This window comes from Somniosus microcephalus, unplaced genomic scaffold, assembly GCF_052327205.1.
Source record: "Somniosus microcephalus isolate GS21.2 unplaced genomic scaffold, FLI_Smic_1.0 scaffold1, whole genome shotgun sequence".
Taxonomy (NCBI): domain Eukaryota; kingdom Metazoa; phylum Chordata; class Chondrichthyes; order Squaliformes; family Somniosidae; genus Somniosus; species Somniosus microcephalus.
In genome coordinates, this window is record NW_028225188.1 from 1,246,810 (window position 1) to 1,266,297 (window position 19,488).

A 19,488-nucleotide genomic window follows, 5' to 3' on the forward strand; every position below is an offset into this window, starting at 1 on the left:
TGCTTCTCAACTCTGACCAAATGGATTCTGCCCTTGTCCCCTCAAGAACATGCTCCCTTTCCAACACGACAATGTCATCCTTAATCAGCACTGCCACCCCACCTCCCTTTTTTCCTTCCCTATCTTTTCTGAACACCTTGTACCCTTGAATATTAAGTGCCCAGTCCTCACCGTTTTTAAGCTCGTTTCCGTTATTGCCACACCACCATATTGCCACAATGGTGTTGAGCTTCTGGAGTGTTGTTGGAGCTGCACTCATCCAGGCAAGCGGAGAGAATTCCATCATACTCCTGACTTGTGTCTTGTAGATGGTGGAAAGGCTTTGGGGAGTCAGGAGGCGAGACACTCACCGCAGATTACCCAGCCTCTGATGCGCTCTTGTTGCCACAGTATATATGTGGGTGGTCCAGTTAATTTTCTGGTCAATGGTGACCCCCAGGATGGTGGGGGATTCGGTGATGTTAATGCTGTTGAATGTCGAGGGGAGGTGGTTAGACTCTCCCAGAACATGGTCCTGATCACTCTCGGTTCTGAGTGCTGCTTCCCAGAATAAGGTTGTATGACTTTGTTATTGGGTGAAATAATCATGTCTGAATGTCAATAAAGATCATTTATAACAGTTCTAGAGTCTCGCGTGATTCTTCCAGGGCAGGTACAGCAGGGGTTAGATACAGAGTAAAGCTCCCTCTGTACTGTCCCATCAAACACTCCCAGGGCAGGTACAGCAGGGATTAGATACAGAGTAAAACTGACTCTACACTGTCCCATCAAACACTCCCAGGGCAGGTACAGCATGGGTTAGATACAGAGTAAATCTCCCTCTACGCTGTCCCATTAAACACTCCCAGGGCAGGTACAGCACGGGTTAGATACAGAGTAAAGCTCCCTCTACACTGTCCCATTAAACACTCCCAGGGCAGGTACAGCACGGGTTAGATACAGAGTAAAGCTCCCCCTACACTGTCCCATCAAACACTCCCAGGGCAGGTACAGCACGGGTTAGATACAGAGTAAAGCTCCCTCTACACTGTCCCATCAAACACTCCCAGGGCAGGTACAGCATGGGTTAGATACAGAGTAAAGCTCCCTCTACACTGTCCCATCAAACACTCCCAGGGCAGGTACAGCACGGGTTAGATACAGAGTGTCAGCCGTGGCTCAGGCGGCAGCACTCTCTCCTCTGAGTCAGAAGGTTGTGGGTTGAAGTCCCACTCCAGAGACTCGAGTCTAAAACTCTGTGCTGCCCCTCCAGTGCAGTGCTGAGGGAGTGAAGCCCAGTGCAGAGTAAAGTTCCCTCTGCACTGCTCCACTAACGGGCCTGAGCCCCAAACTCAGAAGAGCGCCCTCTGCTGCATTCCACTTGTCTCAGCAGTGGGAGAAGCAGGCGGTGGAAGTCCCGCCCCTCGGGCACCCTGATTGGTTGAGAGATAGTTTACCTTTGTCACAGTCACAAAGGATGTCATTTGATGAGACTTGATTTGACTTCAGGGCCAAGTCAGTGAGGTGGATTGGGCTCAATCCGCTCCGCTCGGTGCTGGGAGGGTGCTGGGACGGTGCGGTTTGTATTTTCTTTTTATTTATCTCCCCGCCCGTGCTTCTCTCCGCTATATATAAAAAAACCAAATAAAACTCACTTTCCGCCGGTGATCCGGACTCTCAGGTGGGGTGTGTGCTGAGCATATATTTATACAGCACAGAAAGAGGCCCTTCGGCCCATCGTGTCCGCGCCGGCCATCAAGCCCTGAGTATTCCAATCCCATTTTCCAGCATTTGGTCCGTAGCCTTGTATGCTATGGCGTTTCAAGTGCTCATCTAAATGCTTCTTGAATGTTGTGAGGGTTCCTGCCTCTACCACCCTTTCAGGCAGTGAGTTCCAGATTCCAACCACCCTCTGGGTGAAAAAGTTTTTCCTCAAATCCCCTCTAAACCTCCTGCCCCTTACCTTGAAACTATGCCCCCTGGTTATTGACCCCTCTACTAAGGGGAAACGTTCCTTTCTATCTACCCTATCTATGCCCCTCATAATTTTGTACACCTCAATCAGGTCCCTCCTCAGCCTTCTCTGCTCTAAGGAAAACAACCCCAGCCTGTCCAGTCTCTCTTCATAGCTGAAGCGCTCCAGTCCAGGTAACTTCCTGGGATCATGACATTATATGGTTAGATAACATCAAGTGAAAACGAGGAGTTATTAGAGTGCCAATAGGACTGGCATAGAACTGGTATTTACTTGTTTTGTTGAAGAAGTTTCGGGTTCTGGTTAAAAGTAGTTTACTTGAAGTTTTAATTGATTTCTGATATGGTTATGGGACTTTGTATATTGTGGTGTTATTTAGTGTTAAAGCCTTCCTTAATGTACGAACGATTGAATGCTCAAGTTAACGCACGCATGCGGACACAAATAATACGCACGCACACACGCATACACAATGGAACTTTAAAAAACCTTCCTGGTGCATCTCCTCTGCACCCTCTCCCATGCAATCACATCCTTCCTATAGTGTGGCGACCAGAACTGCACACAGTATTCCAGCTGTGGCCTAACTAGCATTTTGTACAGCTCCATCATAACCTCCCTGCTCTTATATTCTATGCCTCGGCTATTGAAACCAAGTATCCCATATGCCTTTTTAACCACCTCATCCACCTGTCCTGCTGCCTTCAGGGATCTATGTACATGCACACCAAGATCCCTCTGATCCTCTGTCCTTCCTATGGTCCTACCATTCATTGTGTATTCCCTTGCCTTGTTAGTCCTCCGAAAGTGGATCACCTCACACTTTTCAGGGTTAAATTCCATTTGCCACTGTTCTGCCCATCTGACCAACCCGCTATATCGTCCTGTAGCCTGAAGCTTCCCTCCTCGCTATTTACCACTCCACCAATTTTTGTGTCATCTGCGAACTTACTGATCATACCTCCTACATTCATATCTAAATCATTAATGTAGACCACAAACAGCAAAGGACCCAGCACCGATCCCTGCGGTACACCACTGGACACAGGCTTCCAGTAACAAAAACAACCTTCGACCATCACCCTCTGCCTCCTGCTTTCCAAGTGCTCTGGTATTACATCTTTTATAATGGACTCTAGCATTTTCCCCACTACCGATGTCAGGCTTACTGGTCTGTAATTCCCCGCTTTTTCTGCCACCTTTTTTGAATAGTGGGGTAACATTAGCTACCCTCCAATCCATGGGTACTGTTCCAGAGTCTATCGAGTTCTGGAAGATGACCAGCAATACATCAACTATTTCCAGGCTTTATTAAGAGCGCTGCATAACACAGATCGGGTGATAATTCCCTCAATCTGGAGAATAGAAGTACAGTGGATTCGCGCGCGACCTTCTCGAGTCTGTTCCAACTGACAATGGCTTAAGTGGCCTGTTCTTATACACAAGCTTGGTTACCGCTCAGGAAATGGGATTGTTTGGACCCGTCTGTTGACTGCCTCCTGAACTCCTGCTAATTCAGGGAATTTAGTCCATCTGTGACCAGACGATAACCACAAGCCCGTCTGGGTATCACACCTATACGGTCCGTGAGGTTATTATCAGATTCACACCCAGACGTTGTGCCTTCACTTGTCTGGCACTTCATCCCATAACACGGGTACGGGGCTCAGTAATGTTTCATTCATCAGGAAAAGACAAAGTACAACAACATACTGGGCAGCTTAACAGAATCTCATCATAGTTATGGGGCCATAAATATAAAAGTCATTAATAAATCCAGGATGGAATTCAGGAGAAACTTCTTTACCCAGAGAGTGATGAGAATGTGGAACTCACTCCCACAAGGAGTAGTTGAGGCCAATGGTATAGATGTATTTAAGACGAAGCCAGATAAACATAGGAGAATATGTCGGAGGAGGCTCGTGTGGAGCATAAACCCCAGCATGGACCAGTTGGGCCGAATGGCCTGTTTCTGTGCTGTACATTCTATGTAATAACATGAACAGTCCACCGGCGCGCTCGAGGCCTTCCGCGACCGGTGGGTACCGGAGGGACTGGCGTGTATCATCACCACCGAAAATAGAATTTTTATTTCATTTAAGTTTCCTTTAAACTTTTTTTGTTATGTTACAGGTTTTATTGGTTGTGATGGTTGACTTTTAATAGGCAATTGCCTGTGATAAGGAGAAAAACAAAAATACCATTAACAGTCAAATCAAGGGAATCATCAGCACAACAGATTGAAAGATTAAACAATAGTACAAGAATTTATAAAACATTCATCCATTCCACATTCATGTCACCCCAGCTGTCTCCAGGGCCCTGCGCTACAGAACAGTGTGAACTCGCTGGTGACTCAGCAGGTCATTGGAGCTTTTAGAGCTCTTCCCACAGTCAGAACATGTAAACGCTCTCTCATCAGTGTGAACTCGCTGGTGTACCAGCAGGTTGGTGGACAGCAAGAATCCCTTCCCACACACAGAGCCGTGAAATGGCCTCTCCCCAGTGTGAACTCGCTGGTGTCTGGTCAGAGCCCCGGTACTTTTAAAACTCTTCCCACAGTCAGAACATTTAAACGCTCTCTCATCAGTGTGAACAAGCTGGTGTTGCTTCAGATCCTTGGAGCATTTGAAGCTCTTCCCGCAGTCAGAACATTTAAATGGTTTCTCATCAGAGTGAGCTTGCTGGTGTCTCAGCAGGTTGCATGAATACACAAATCCCTTCCCACACACGAAGCAGGTGAACGGACTGTCCCCAGGGTGACTGCGCCGATGGACATCTGACGCAGATGGCGAACTGAATCCCTTCCCGCTGTCCCCACCTTTACCCAGTTTCTCCCCGGTGTGACGGAGCACGTGTCTCGCAAGGTCAAGCGATCGGCTGAAGGCGAGTCCACACACGGAACACGTGTGCGGTTTGTCTGCGCTGCGATCGCTGCTCTTTCCTTCCATGTACAAAGGCCAATGATATTCAGGTCCTGATGAATCATAGAAACATAGAAACATAGAGATAGGAACAGGAGTAGGCCATTCGGCCCTTCGAGCCTACTCCGCCATTCAATGAGATCATGGCTGATCTTCGTCTGAGATCATAGCTGATCTTACCAGTTCAGTACCCCGTCCCCGCCTTTTCTCCGTAACCCTTAATCCCCTTAGCCTTCAGAAATATATCCAATTCTCTCTTGAAAATATTTATTGAATTAGCCTTCACAGCCCTCTGTGGCAGGGAATTCCACAGGCTCACCACTCTTTGAGTGAAGAAATTCTTCCTCATCTCTGTTTTAAATGATTTGCCCGCTATTTTTAGACTGTGGCCCCTGGTTCTGTGCTCCCCGGCCATTGGAAACATTCTCTCTGAATTCAGCCTGTCCAGGCCTGCCATAATTTTATATGTTTCGATGAGATCCCCTCTCAATCTTCTAAACTCCAGTGAGTACAAGCCCAAACTATTTAATCTCTCTTCGTAGGTCATTCCCGCCATTCCAGGTATCAGCCTGGTGAATCGCCGTTGCACTCTTTCCATGGCAAGAACATCCTTCCGCAGATGGGGCGACCAAAACTGTACACAATACTCCAGATGCGGTCTCACCAGCACCTTGTACAGCTGTAGTAAGGTATCCCTATTCCTATACTCGAACCCCCTTGATATGAAGGCCAACATACCATTTGCCTTCTTAATCGCCTGTTGCACCTGCATGCTCTCCTTCAGTGACTGGTGCACAAGAACACCCAGGTCCCTCTGCACTTCCCCATCTCCCAATCTATTGCCATTTAGATAATAATCTACCCTCCTGTTTTTACCCCCAAAGTGGATAACCTCGCATTTATCCACATTATAGTGCATCTGCCACGTATCCGCCCATTCCCCCAACCTGTCCAAATTGCACTGTAGCCTCCTGACATCCTCATCAGAGCCCACCCCTCCTCCTAGTTTAGTGTCGTCAGCGAATTTGGAAATATTGCATCCAATTCCCTGATCCAGATCATTTATATATATTGTGAACAGCTGGGGTCCCAGGACAGATCCTTGCGGCACCCCGCTGGTCACTGCCTGCCACTCCGAAAACGAGCCGTTTATTCCAACTCTCTGTTTTCTATCCGCCAGCCAGTTCTCTATCCACGTTAATACTTTGCCCCCAATCCCATGAGCCTTAATTTTGCATGATAATCTTTTGTGTGGAACCTTATCGAAGGCTTTCTGGAAGTCAAGGTACACCACATCCACTGGCTCTCCCCCATCTATTTTACCAGTTACTTCCTCAAAAAAGTCCAGCAGATTAGTCAAACACGATTTACCCTTTGTAAATCCATGTTGACTCTGTCCGATCCTTTCCCCATTTGTCAAGTGCTCCGCTATTTTATCCTTGATAATGGACTCTAGCATTTTGCCCACAACCGATGTAAGGCTTACTGGTCTATAATTCCCTGCTTTCTCTCTACCCCCCTTTTTAAATATTGGGGTAACATTAGCTACCCTCCAATCCACGGGTACTGTTCCCGAGTCAATGGAGTTCCGGAAGATGATCCTTAGAGCATCTGCTATCTCCAGGGCCACCTCCTTAAGTACCCTAGGATGTAGTTTATCAGGCCCCGGGGATTTGTCGGCCTTCAGTCCCCTCAACTTACCCAACACCATATCCCTAGAGATACTAATTTCTGTCAGCTCCTCCCTCTCATTAGTCCCTATGTTTGCCGATATTCCTGGGAGGTTATTTGTGTCCTCCTTTGTGAATACAGAACCAAAGTATGAGTTTAATTGGTCTGCCATTTCCTTATTCTCCATTATATATTCTCCCGAATCGGACTGCAAGGGACCGACTTGGGATTTTACCAGTCTTTTCCTCCTGATATACCGATAAAAGCTTTTGCAGTCTGTCTTTATGTTTGCTGCAAGTTTACTTTCGTATTCTATTTTCCCCTTCCTGATTAATCCCTTTGTCCTCTTTTGCTGTATCCTGTACTGCCCCCAATCTTCCGGTCTGGTGCTTTTTTTTGCCAGTTGATATGCCCTTTTTTTGATTTTATGCTGTCCCTAATTTCCCTCGTTATCCACGGTTGAGTCACCTTTTTAGGTTTATTTTTATGCCAAACCGGTATAAACATGTTCTGGAATTCTTCCATTCTATCTTTGAATGCTTGCCATTGTCTATCCACTGTCAATCCCCCCAGAAACACCACCCAATCAATCTTACCCAATTCCCGTCTCATACCCTCGTAATTCCCTTTATTTAAGTTCTGGACCTTAGTCTCTGATTCAATTTCCTCACTCTCCATCTCGACTGAGAGCTCGATCATATTATGATCGCTCTGACCCAAGGGGCCTCGTACAAGAAGATTGCTGATAAGTCCCTTCTCATTGCACAATACCCAGTCTAAAATGGCCTGATCTCGAGTCGGCTCCTCGACATATTGGTCCAGATAACCGTCCCGAAAACATTCCAGGAATTCCTCCTCCTCAGAATTTTTACTAATTTGGGTAGTCCAATCAATATGTAAATTAAAGTCACCCATGATGACAGCTGTGCTCTTATCGCACGCTTCTCTAATTTCCCTTTTTATGCCTTCCCTCACCTCCATATTACTATTTGGAGGCCTATATATCACACCCACTAACGTTTTCCTCCCCTTGCTATTTCTCATTTCTACCCATACAGATTCCGTTTCATCCGAGTTAATATCCTTCCTTTCCATTGCATTAATCCCCTCCTTTACCAGCAATGCTACCCCACCTCCCCTACCTTTTTGCCGATCCTTCCTAAATATTGTATATCCCTGGATGTTAAGTTCCCAGCCTTGCCCACCCTGCAGCCACGTTTCTGTAATCCCAATCAAATCATACTTGTTTACCTCTATTTCCACAACTAATTCATCCACCTTGTTCCTAATGCTTCTAGCATTAAGATACAAAGCCTTCAGGCTTGCTTTTTTCACACTCTCATTATGAATTAGTTTGGCCCTTTGTGTTTCTCTCCTTTGCTTATTGCTTCTCACCTTTCTACCATCTATTTCTGACTTCATATGACTTCCCTCTTTTCCACTACCTAGGTTCCCATCCCCCTGCCAAATTAGTTTAAATCCTCCCGAACCGCCCTAGAAAATATTACCCCGAGGACATCGGCTCCCTCACAGTTCAGGTGTAGGCCGTCCCCTTGGTACAGGTCACTCCTCCCCAAGAACTGGTTCCAATGCCTCAAGAATTTAAATCCCTCTCCCTTGCACCACTGCTCAAGCCACGTATTTAGCTTATCTATCTTACTCTCTCTAAACTTATTAGCTCGTGGCACTGGTAGCAATCCAGAGATTACTACCTTTGAGGTCCTACTTTTCAATTTAGCTCCTAACTCCCTAAATTCAGCTTGTAGGACCTCCTCCCTCTTTTTACCTACATCGTTGGTACCTACATGTACCACGACAACTGGCTGATCCCCCTCCCCCTTCAGAATGCTCTGCACCCGCTCCGAGACATCCTTGACCCTTGCACCAGGGAGGCAACATACCATCTTGGAGTCTCGGTCTCGGCCACAGAAACTCCTATCTATCCCCCTTACAATTGAATCCCCTATCACTATAGCCCTATCCCTCTTTTTCCCACCCTTCTGTGCAGCAGAGCCAGTCATGGTGCCCTGAACCTGGCTGCTGGTGCCTTCCCCTGGTAAGTCATCTCCCCCAACAGTACCCAAAACGGTAAACCTGTTTTGGAGGGAGATGACCGCAGGTGACTCCTGCACTACCTTCCTGCCTTTACCCTGCCTTTTGGTCACCCATTTACTGTCTGAGCTAGCCTTTACCTGCGGTGTGACCAACTCACTGAATGTGCTATCCACAACATCCTCAGCATCGCGTATGCTCCAGAGTGAGTCCATTCGCAGCTCCAGCGCCGCCATGCAGTCCGCTAGGAGCTGCAGCTGGACACACTTCCTGCACACATAGTTGTCAGGGACAGTGTCCCTGATTTCCCACATGGCACAGGAGGAGCATGACACGGGTCCGAGCTGCCCTTCCATGACTTAACCCTTACAATACCCTTTTATTTACTACGATTTAGCTTAATTATTGAATTCTACTTAGAATAAGTTTGTGAAAGTACTCACCAACCAGTCACCTACTGTTTTCTGGTGTTGTATTTTCACTGCCGCCTCCTGTCCTGGAACCTTTTCCACCTAGGTTAGGCTCCTGAAATAAAATAAATTGAACCTACCTTTTCAACTTCCCCTAACCCCTAAAAGGTTAGAGGAGGTGGAAGGGTGGGAGACACTACACTGTAGTGTTTCGGGTTTAGCAACAGCTCCACCTATATAAGAGTTACTGGCCTCCTGCTCTCCCGACTGCACCAGCTGTGAAAGAAAAAGCCCGCGAAAGGTGAGCTTTTAAACTCACCAGTTACTGGCCTCCTGCTCTCCCGACTGCCCCAGCTGTGAAAGAAAAAGCCCGCGAAAGGTGAGCTTTTAAACTCACCAGTTACTGGCCTCCTGCTCTCCCGACTGCCCCAGCTGTGAAAGAAAAAGCCCACGAAAGGTGAGCTTTTAAACTCACCAGTTACTGGCCTCCTGCTCTCCCGACTGCCCCAGCTGTGAAAGAAAAAGCCTCCGAAAGGTGAGCTTTTAAATCGAGCGACTCTGTCAGATCCTGATGTGATGTCTGGTCTGAGCTTCCGGTCTGTAAATGCTCCACTTCTAAAACCCTGTAAAAGGAGTGTAGAAAGGGGTAAGAGGGAGAATGTTGTCTCATGTCGCTCTTTCCCAGCCCAGGGGCAGTGAAGCTGATTTTCAGGTCCCAGCTGCTGCACAGGTTGGTTGAAAGAATCAACAGTAATGGCGGCTGCAATCCCCACCAGCCCCCGCACTCCAGAAAGTGCTCCGGCCGCCGTGCTGAGTTGTGACTGACCCCGCGCATGCGCCCCATGGCCCGCCCTCTCCTGCTCCACAGGTGCCCGGCTCGCACCGCGCATGCTCAGCACACACCCGGGGCCCCTGTCAATCATCCTCCCCCGCGCCTGCACGCTGGGCCCGAGCTCCAGGCTGCCGCACGGGGCTTTCTTTGTAAAGTCGGTGTTGGTGAAGAGCCGCAATCAGTGAGGGAAACATAGAAACATAGAAGATAGGAGCAGGAGTAGGCCATTCGGCCCCTCGAGCCTGCTCCGCCATTCAATGAGATCATGGCTGATCATCCAAATTCAGTACCCTGTCCCTGCCTTCTCCCCATATCATTTGATCCCTTTAGCCTTAAGAAATATATCCAACTCCTTCTGGAATATATTTAATGAATTGGCCTCCACTGCCTTCTGTGGTAGAGAATTCCACAGGTTCACCACTCTCTGGGTGAAGAAATTCCTCCTCATCTCAGTCCTAAAAGGCTTACCCCTCATCCTTAGTCTGTGACCCCTGGTTCTGGACTCCCCGACCATCGGGAACATCCTTCCTGCATCTAGTCTGTCCAGTCCTGTTAGAATTTTATAAGTTTCAATGAGCTCCCCTCTCATTCTTCTAAACTCCAGCGAGTATAAGCCCAATCGTCCCAATCTCTCCTCATACGTCATTCCTGCCATCCCAGGTATCAGCCTGGTGAATCTTCGCTGAACTCCTTCCATGGCAAGAACATCCTTCTTCAGATAAGGCGACCAAAACTGCACACAATACTTAAGATGTGGTCTCACCAAGGCCCTGTACAACTGCAGCAAGACATCCTTGTTCCTGTACTCAAACCCTCTTGCTACGAAAGCCAACATACCATTTGCCTTCTTAACCGCCTGCTGCACCTGCATGCTTACCTTCAGTGACTGGTGCACAAGGACACCCAGGTCTTGTTGCACTTCCCCATCTCCCAATCTATTGCAGTTCAGAAAATAATCTGCCTTCCTGTTTTTACCACCAAAGTGGATAACCTCGCATTTATCCACATTATACTGCATCTGCTATGCTTCTGCCCAATCACCCAACCTGTCCAAATCATACTGGAGTTTCTCGGCATCTTCCTCACAGCACACACGCCCACGCAGCTTTGTGTCGTCTGCAAACTTGGAGATATTACATCCAGTTCTCTCGTCTAGATCATTTATATATATTGTGAATAGCTGGGGTCCTAGGACCGATCCCTGCGGTACCCCAGTAGTCACTGCCTGCCACTCGGAAAAAGAGCCGTTTATTCCAACTCTTTGCTGCCTGTCTGCCAACCAGTTCTGTATCCAAGTCAATACCTTGCCCCCAATCCCATGTGCCTTAACTTTACACGCTAATCTCTTAAGCGGGACCTTATCGAAAGCCTTCTGAAAGTCCAAATACACCACATCCACTGGTTCTCCCTTAGCTATTCTACCAGTTACATCCTCAAAAAATTCCAGTAGATTAGTCAAGCACGATTTACCTTTTGTAAATCCAAGTTGATTTTGTCCGATCCTGTCACTGTTTTCCAAGTGCACTGCTATTACATCTTTTCTAATGGACTCTAGCATTTTCCCCACTACCGATGTCAGGCTTACCGGTCTATAATTCCCCGTTTTCTCTCTACCACCTTTTTTGAATAAGTGGGGTAACATTAGCTACCCTCCAATCCATGGGAACTGTTCCAGAGTCTATCGAATTTTGGAAGATGATCAGCAATGCATCTACTATTTCTCGGGCCACTTCCTTAAGTACCCTAGGATGTAGATTATCAGGCCCTGGGGATTTATCGGCCTTCAATCCCGTCAATTTCCCGAACACCATTTCCCTACAAATACTGATTTCTTTCAGTTCCTCCCTCTCATTAGCAGTAACATAGAAGATAGGAGCAGGAGTAGGCCATTCAGCCCCTCAAGTCTGCTCCACCATGCAATGAGATCATGGCTGATCATCCAAACTCAGTACCCTGTCCCTGCTTTCTCCCCATATCCCTTGATCCCTTTAGCCTTAAGAAATATATCTAACTCCTTCTTGATGCGCTGTCCCCAGGTGAGAGTAGCTCAGTCAGCACAGAGCTGGGGCTGGAATCTGGGAGAGGGGCCGCAGGCAGCACAGAGCTGGGGCTGGAATCTGGGAGAGGGGCCGCAGGCAGCACAGAGCTGGGGCTGGAATCTGGGAGAGGGGCCGCAGGCAGCGGGCCTGGCAAAGGGACCATCACTGATTGAATAATAAACAGGGGTAAGGGCACACTAACCTCACATCATATATATCTATAGCTTAAGTAGACAGATTTTAAGCCAAACGATGGGACCGAAGGCTGCAATTCCTGTGCCATGCAGGAACTCCGGGACGCTTCACATGTCCTGGTGAACCGTGTGTGCAGGTAGCACCTCCCGTGGCTGGAACTCGAGCTCAGGGTCTCTGAGCTTGGGGAGCGGCTGGAGTCACTGCCGGGCAGACGGGAGGCTGAGAGGTTCCTGGAGCACACGTTCCAGGAGGTGATCACCCTACAGTCACAGAGAGTTTGTGGGAATTGTAACTGGGTGGCCGCCCAGCAGGGTTTGAGGAGGCGAGGCAGTGCAGGAATCCCCCGGGAGTGCGGCGCTCTCAAACCGGTTTTCAGTGCTGAATCCCGGTGAGGGTGACGACACCTCGGGGGGAGAGTGCAGTCTGGAGCGCATCCACTGCACTGTGGGGCAAGGCCAATTTCAGTGGGATGAGAATGGATCTGGCCCGGGTAAATTGGAATCAAAGATTGTCAGGAAAAACTGTAGAGGAACAATGGGCTGCCTTTAAAGAGGAAATAATTCGGGTACAGTCGAGGTACATTCCCACTAAGGGGAAATGTAGGGCAACTAAAGTCAGAGCTCCCTGGATGACGAAAGAGATAGAGAGTAAGATGAAGCAGAAAAAGAACGTGTTGTGGGGGACTACGGTCTCCCGCGTAAAGAAATAGGCAACACAGCGAGCTACAAGAAATAGGTCTTTACTCCAACTCTCACAATACAGTACTGAATTCGTAAAGCCCGCGAACCTGTGATGACTCACGGATTGGTCACATGCTGGAACCTGATTGGTTTTCCTTCTCTCAGCAGCAGGCAAGTCTGAACATGCCTTATTCCTCTCAGCTTGCAACTATCTTGCGGGGGGAGGGGAATACAGCAGTTAAAAGGGGATTATACAGGTTTATCTACATACACACAGTGTTTCCCCAATGTGGTAACGCCACAGTGTGACAGATGTCAGGTCGAGAATACATCTGAGAATCAGGCTAAATATAGAAAGTTCAGAGGAGAAGTGAAAACGAAAATACGAGGGGCAAAGAGAGAGCATGAGAATAGAATGGCAGCTAACATAAAAGGTAATCCAAAAGTCTTCTATAGGCATATAAATAGTAAACGGGTAGTAAGAGGAGGGGTGGGGCCGATTAGGGACCAAAAAGGAGACCTACGCACGGAGGCAGAGGGTAAGGCTGAGGTACTAAATCAGTACTTTGCATCTGTCTTCACCAAGGAAGAAGATGCTGCCATAGACATAGTGAAGGAGGAGGTAGAGGAGATACTGGATGGGATAAAATTGATAAAGACAAGGTACTAGAAAGGCTGGCTGTACTTAAAGTAGATAAGTCACCAGGACCGGATGGGAAGCATCCTAGTATGCTGAAGGAAGTGAAGGAAGAAATTGCGGAGGTACTGGCCATAACCTTCCAAATCCTCATTAGAAACTGGGGTGGTGCAAGAGGACTGGAGAATTGCTAAAAACTAAATGAGAACTTTGCATCTGTCTTCACTGGAGAAGAGGATGCTGCCAATGCAGCAGTAAAGGAGGCGGCCGGAGCGATACTGGATAGGATAAAATAGATAAAGAGGAGGGACTTCAAAGGTTCGCAGTCCTCAAAGTAGAAAAGTCGCCCGGTCCGGATGGGATTTGTCCTCGGTTACTGAGGGAAGTAGGGGTGAAAATTGCGGAGGCTCCGGCCACAATCTTCCAATCCTCCTTGGACATGGGGGTGGTGCCAGAGGACAGGAGGATTGCAAATGTTACAGCTCTGTTTAAAATAGGGGAGAGGGATAAACCCAGCAACTGCAGGCCAGTCAGCCTAACGTCGGTGGTGGGGAAACTTTTAGAGACAATAATCCGGGACAAAATTCATTGGCCCTTAGAAAACTACCATGGGATTGAAGGGATCAAGGGATATGGGGAGAGTTGGAATAAATGGATCTTTTTCCGAATGGCAGGCAGTGACCGGTCCTTGGACCCCAGCTATTCACAATATATATTAATGATCTAGACGAGGGAACTAGATGTAATATCTCCAAGTTTGCAGACGACACAAAGCTGGGTGGGCGTGTGTGCTGTGAGGAGGATGCTGAGAAACTCCAGCATGATTTGGACAGGTTGGGTGATTGGGCAGATGCATGGCAGATGCAGTATAATGTGGATAAATGTGAGGTTATCCACTTTGGTGGCAAAAACAGGAAGGCAGATTATTATCTGAATGGCAATAGATTGGGAGAAGGGGAAGTGCAACGAGACCTGGGTGTCCTTGTGCACCAGCCGCTGAAGGTAAGCATGCAGGTGCAGCAGGCGGTTAAGAAGGCAAATGGTAAGTTGGTCTTCGTAGCGAGAGGGTTTTACTACAGGAACAAGGATGTCTTGCTGCTGTTGTACAGGGCCTTGGTGAGACCACACCTTGAGTATTGTGTGCAGTTTTGGTCACCTTATCTGAGGAAGGATGTTCTTGCCATGGAGGGAGTGCAGCGAAGATTCACCAGGCTGATACCTGGGATGGCAGGAATGACGTATGAGGAGAGATTGGGTCAATTGGGCTTATACTCACTGGAGTTTTGATGAATGAGAGGGGATCTCAATGAAACTTATAAAATTCGAACAGGACTGGACAGACTAGATGCAGGAAGGATGTTCCAGATGGCGGGGGAGTCCAGAACCAGGGGTCACAGTCTAAGGATTAGGGGTAAGCCATTTAGGACAGAGATAAGGAGGAATTTCTTCACCCAGAGAGTGGTGAACCTGTGGAATTCTCTACTACAGAAGGCAGTGGAGGCCAATTCATTAAATATATTCAAGAAGGAGTTAGATATATTTCTTCAGGCTAAAGGGATCAAGGGATATGGGGAGAAGGCAGGGACAGGGTACTGAATTTGGATGATCAGCCATGATCTCATTAAATGGCAGAGCAGACTCGAGGGGCCGAATGGCCTACTCCTGCTCCTATCTTCTATGTTTCTATATTTCTATTACTCTCACTATTACCTCAATGCTAATGAATCGGGGGGAAACTCTCCACTGGCTGGAGTCAGACCGAGCACAAAGGAAGATGGTTGTGGTGGTTGGAGGTCAATCATCACAGCCCCAGGATACCGCTGCAGGAGTTCCTCAGGGCAGTGTCCTCGGCCCAACCATCTTCAACTGCTTCATCAATGACCTTCCCTCCAACATAAGGTCAGAAGTAGGAATGTTCACTGATGACTGCACAGTGTTCAGTTCCATTCGCTACTCCTCAGATAATGAAGCAATCCATGCCTGCATGTAACAAGACCTGGACAACATTCAGGCTTGGGCTGATAAGTGGCAGGTAACATTCGCACCACACAAGGGCCAGGCAATGACTATCTCCGACAAGCGAGCATCTAATCACCGCCCCTTGACATTCAACGACATTACCATCACTGGATCCCCCACCATCAACATCCCGGGGGTCACCATTGACCAGAAACTTAACTGGACCAGCCACATAAATACTGTGGTTACAAGAGCAGGTCAGAGGCTAGGTATTCTGCGGCAAGTGTCTCACCTCCTGACTCCCCAAAGACTTTCCACCATCTACAAGGCACACGTCAGGAGTGCGATGGAATGCTCTCCACTTGCCTGGATGAGTGCAGCTCCAACAACACTCAAGAAGCTCGACACCACCCAAGACAAAGCAGCCCGCTTAATTGGCACCCCATCCACCACCTTAAACATTCACTCCCTCCACCACCGGTGCACCATGGCTGCAGTGTGTACCATCTACAAGATGCACTGCAGCAACTCGCCAAGGCTTCTTCGGCAGCACCTCCCAAACCCGCGAACTCTTCCACCTAGAAGGACAAGGGCAGCAGGTGCCTGGGAACACCTGATAGAATACATAGATCCCTGAAGGCAGCAGGACAGGTAGATAAGGTGGTTAAAAAGGCATATGGGATACTTGCCTTCATTAGCTGAGGCATAGAATATAAGAGCAGGGAGGGTATGATGGAGGAGTACAAAATGCTAGTTAGGCCACAGCTGGAATACAGTGTGCAGTTCTGGTCGCCACACTATAGGAAGGATGTGATTGTATTGGAGAGGGTGCAGAGGAGATTCACCAGGATGTTACCTGGGCTGGAGTGCTTCAGCTATGAAGAGAGACTGGACAGGCTGGGGTTGTTTTCCTTAGAGCAGAGAAGGCTGAGGGGGGACCTGATTGAGGTGTACTAAATAATGAGGGGCAGAGATAGGGTAGATAGAATGGAACCTTTCCCCTGAGGGGTCAATAACCAGGGGGCATAGTTCCAAGGTAAGGGGCAGGAGGTTTAGAGGGGATTTGAGGAAAAACTTTTTCACCCAGAGGGTGGTTGGAATTTGGAACTCACTGCCTGAAAGGGTGGTAGAGGCAGGAACCCTCACAACATTCAAGAAGCATTTAGATGAGCCCTTGAACTGCCATAGCATACAAGGCTATCGACCCAGTGCTGGAAAATGGGATTAGATTAGTGATGCGCCATCAATAACTCCAGAAGACTAAGTTAAACTTACAACATGTCGGCTTTTATTAACAAAAGAATACGAGCAGGTCTCTGCTGGTAGACCGATCCTTAAAGCCAGGGGGACTGGAGGTCAATCACCTTTATACCTGGGCTTAGGGGTGGAGCCAGGGGCGGAGCCAGCTGAGGCATGCCCAGACATGTTCTGTACAGGCAGATTAGTGGTTTACCACAATTAGACAGGGCTTGATGGCCGGTGTAGACACGATGGGCCGAAGGGCCTCTTTCTGTGCTGTATAACTCTATGACTCTATGACCACCAACTCCAAGTCAAACACATTCTAACTTGGAAGTATATTGTCATTCCTTCATCGGCGCTGGGTCAAAGTGTTAAGGAGAATTTCAGTACTAAGGACTTTGCAAAGACTGTCGGGATACTTGACATTAAACTGGTTGACAAAGGGGCCCCCTGAACTCGCACGTAGGCTGGGATGAGATAATGCCAGCTGCAGTTTTGTTATTGAACGATTGTGGTCACCTTGCGACGGAAAATAGGTTGGACTTCTGCTTCTCCTGTCTGCGGTTAAAGGTCCCGAAAAAGGTTTTAGACCTAGGGTCCATCGCTTGCTTAAAATAGGTAACCATTATAGATGTCACGGGGTATCGCGGTGATTAGTAATATGAGGTAATTTGTTTTGACCCCTGTATATAGGCAGGGGCTTTGTGTGTGTAAAATGAGAAGTGTGGCGATTGCACACCGGGTGTATAGCTGCTTCTCCCAGAGCTCTGCAATAAAGCATTCTTTTACTTTGCCATTCACTCGTGGTCAGAGTTTTATTTGACTCCAAAGGCTTCTGTTGGGATCGTGTCGACCTAGAATATCACCTGGTCCACGTAGCCCCAAATTAGCTACAACAAAAGTCCTGGAACTCCCTCCCTGACAGCACTGTGGGAGTACCTTCACCACACGGACTGCAGCGGTTCAAGGCGGTGGCTCAACGCCACCTTCTCAAGGGCAATTAGGCATGGGCAATAAATGCTGGCCTTGCCAGCGACGCCCACATCCCATGAACGAATTAAAAAAAACTTAATCCCATAACACGCGTACAAGGGCTCAGTAATGTTTAATTCATCAGAAAAAGACAAAGTTCAACAACATACCGGTCAGCTTAACAGAATCTCATCATATTTATGAGGCCACAAACTTAAAATAGTCACTAATAAATCGAGTAATGAATTCAGGAGAAGTGTCTTTACCCAGAGAATGGTGAGAATGGGGAACTCGCTACCACAGGGAGTAGTTGAGGTGAACAGCACAGATGCATTTATGAGGAAGCCACATGAGGGAGAAAGGAATGGGAGGAGATGTTGATCGGGTTAATTGAAGTAGAGTGGGTGTGGGGTATAAACACCGGCATGGACCAGTTGGGCCGAATGGCCTGTTTCTGTGCTGTACATTCGATGTAACACCATGAACAGTCAATCGAAGGGAGTCATCAGCACAACAGATTGAAAGATTAAACAGCAGTACAAAAATTTATAAAACATTCATCCATTCCATGTTCATGATGCCCCAGCTGTCTACAGGGCCCTGTGCTAAACAGTGTAACCTCGCTGGTGTCTCTTCAGCTCCCCGGAGCTTTTAAAGCTCTTAGCACAGTCAGAGCATTTAAATGGTCTCTCATCAGTGTGAACTCGCTGGTGTGTCAGCAGGTGGGATGGCCGAGTGAATCCCTTCCCACACACGGAGCAGGTGAATGGCCTCTCCCCGGTGTGAACACGCTGGTGTGCAATCAGATGCCCGGAGCTTTTAAAGCTCTTACCACAGTCAGAGCATTTAAATGGTCTCTCATCAGTGTGAACATGCTGGTGTCCATTCAGATTCCTGGAGCTTTTAAAGCTCTTCCCACAGTCAGGGCATTTAAATGGTCTCTCATCAGTGTGAACTCGCTGGTGTTCCAGCAGGTGGGATGACTGAGTGAATCCCTTCCCACACACGGAGCAGGTGAATGGCCTCTCCCCAGTGTGAAAACGTTGGTGTCCATTCAGATGCCCGGAGGTTTTAAAGCTCTTACCACAGTCAGAGCATTTAAATGGTCTCTCATCGGTGTGAACCAACTGGTGTTTCTTCAGATCCCCAGAGGTTTTAAAGCTCTTCCCACAGTCAGAACATTTAAATTGTCGCTCATCAGTGTGAACATGCTGGTGTCCATTCAGATTCCTGGAGCTTTTAAAGCTCTTCCCACAGTCAGAGCATTTAAATGGTCTCTCATTGGTGTGAACCAACTGGTGTTTCTTCAGATCCCCAGAGGTTTTAAAGCTCTTCCCACAGTCAGAACATTTAAATGGTCGCTCATCAGTGTGATATTGCTGGTGTCTCAACAGGTTTGATGGCTGAGTGAATCCTTTTCCACACACGAAGCAGGTGAATGGCCTCTTTCCTGCTCTCTCCAGCTGGTGTCCCTTCAGCTCCTGGGACATTTGAAAGCTTTTCCCACAGTCGGAATGTTTCACCGGCCTCTCCCCAGTGTGAACGCGCTGGTGTGCCAGCAGATTTGAGGACCGAGTGAATCGCTTCCCACACACGGAGCAGGTGAACAGAATCTCTCCTGCTCTCTCCAGCTGGTGTCTCTTCAGATCCTGGGACCTTTGAAATCTCTTCCCACAGTCAGAACATTTAATGTGAACAAGCTGGTGTCTCAGGAGGGTGGCAGAATGAGAGAATCGCTTCAAAAACACGGAGCAGGTCAACGGTCTCTCATCGGCGTGGACAAACTGGTGTCTCAGCAGCACGGATGGTGCAATTAATCCCGTCCCACACACGGAGCGGGTTAAAGGTCTCTCCCTAGTGTGATCTTGCTGGTGTATCATCGGAGCGGATGACAGAGTGAATCCCTTCCTACACACGGGGC

General features: G+C 48.1%; 1 protein-coding gene and 1 pseudogene across 1 annotated transcript in view; both read right to left on the reverse strand.

Annotated features, from left to right (window-relative positions):
- Positions 1-19,488, reverse strand: part of LOC147084124 (uncharacterized) — a 364,363-nt pseudogene that overhangs the window by 332,853 nt on the left and 12,022 nt on the right.
- The window catches only part of LOC147084125 (uncharacterized), a 227,182-nt gene that overhangs the window by 140,095 nt on the left and 67,599 nt on the right, over positions 1-19,488 (reverse strand). Inside the window, exon 3 of the mRNA XM_085979847.1 lies at positions 18,217-18,862. Within this exon, the coding sequence (XP_085835973.1) occupies positions 18,217-18,862 (646 nt within the window). The remainder of the gene's footprint in view (positions 1-18,216; positions 18,863-19,488) is intronic.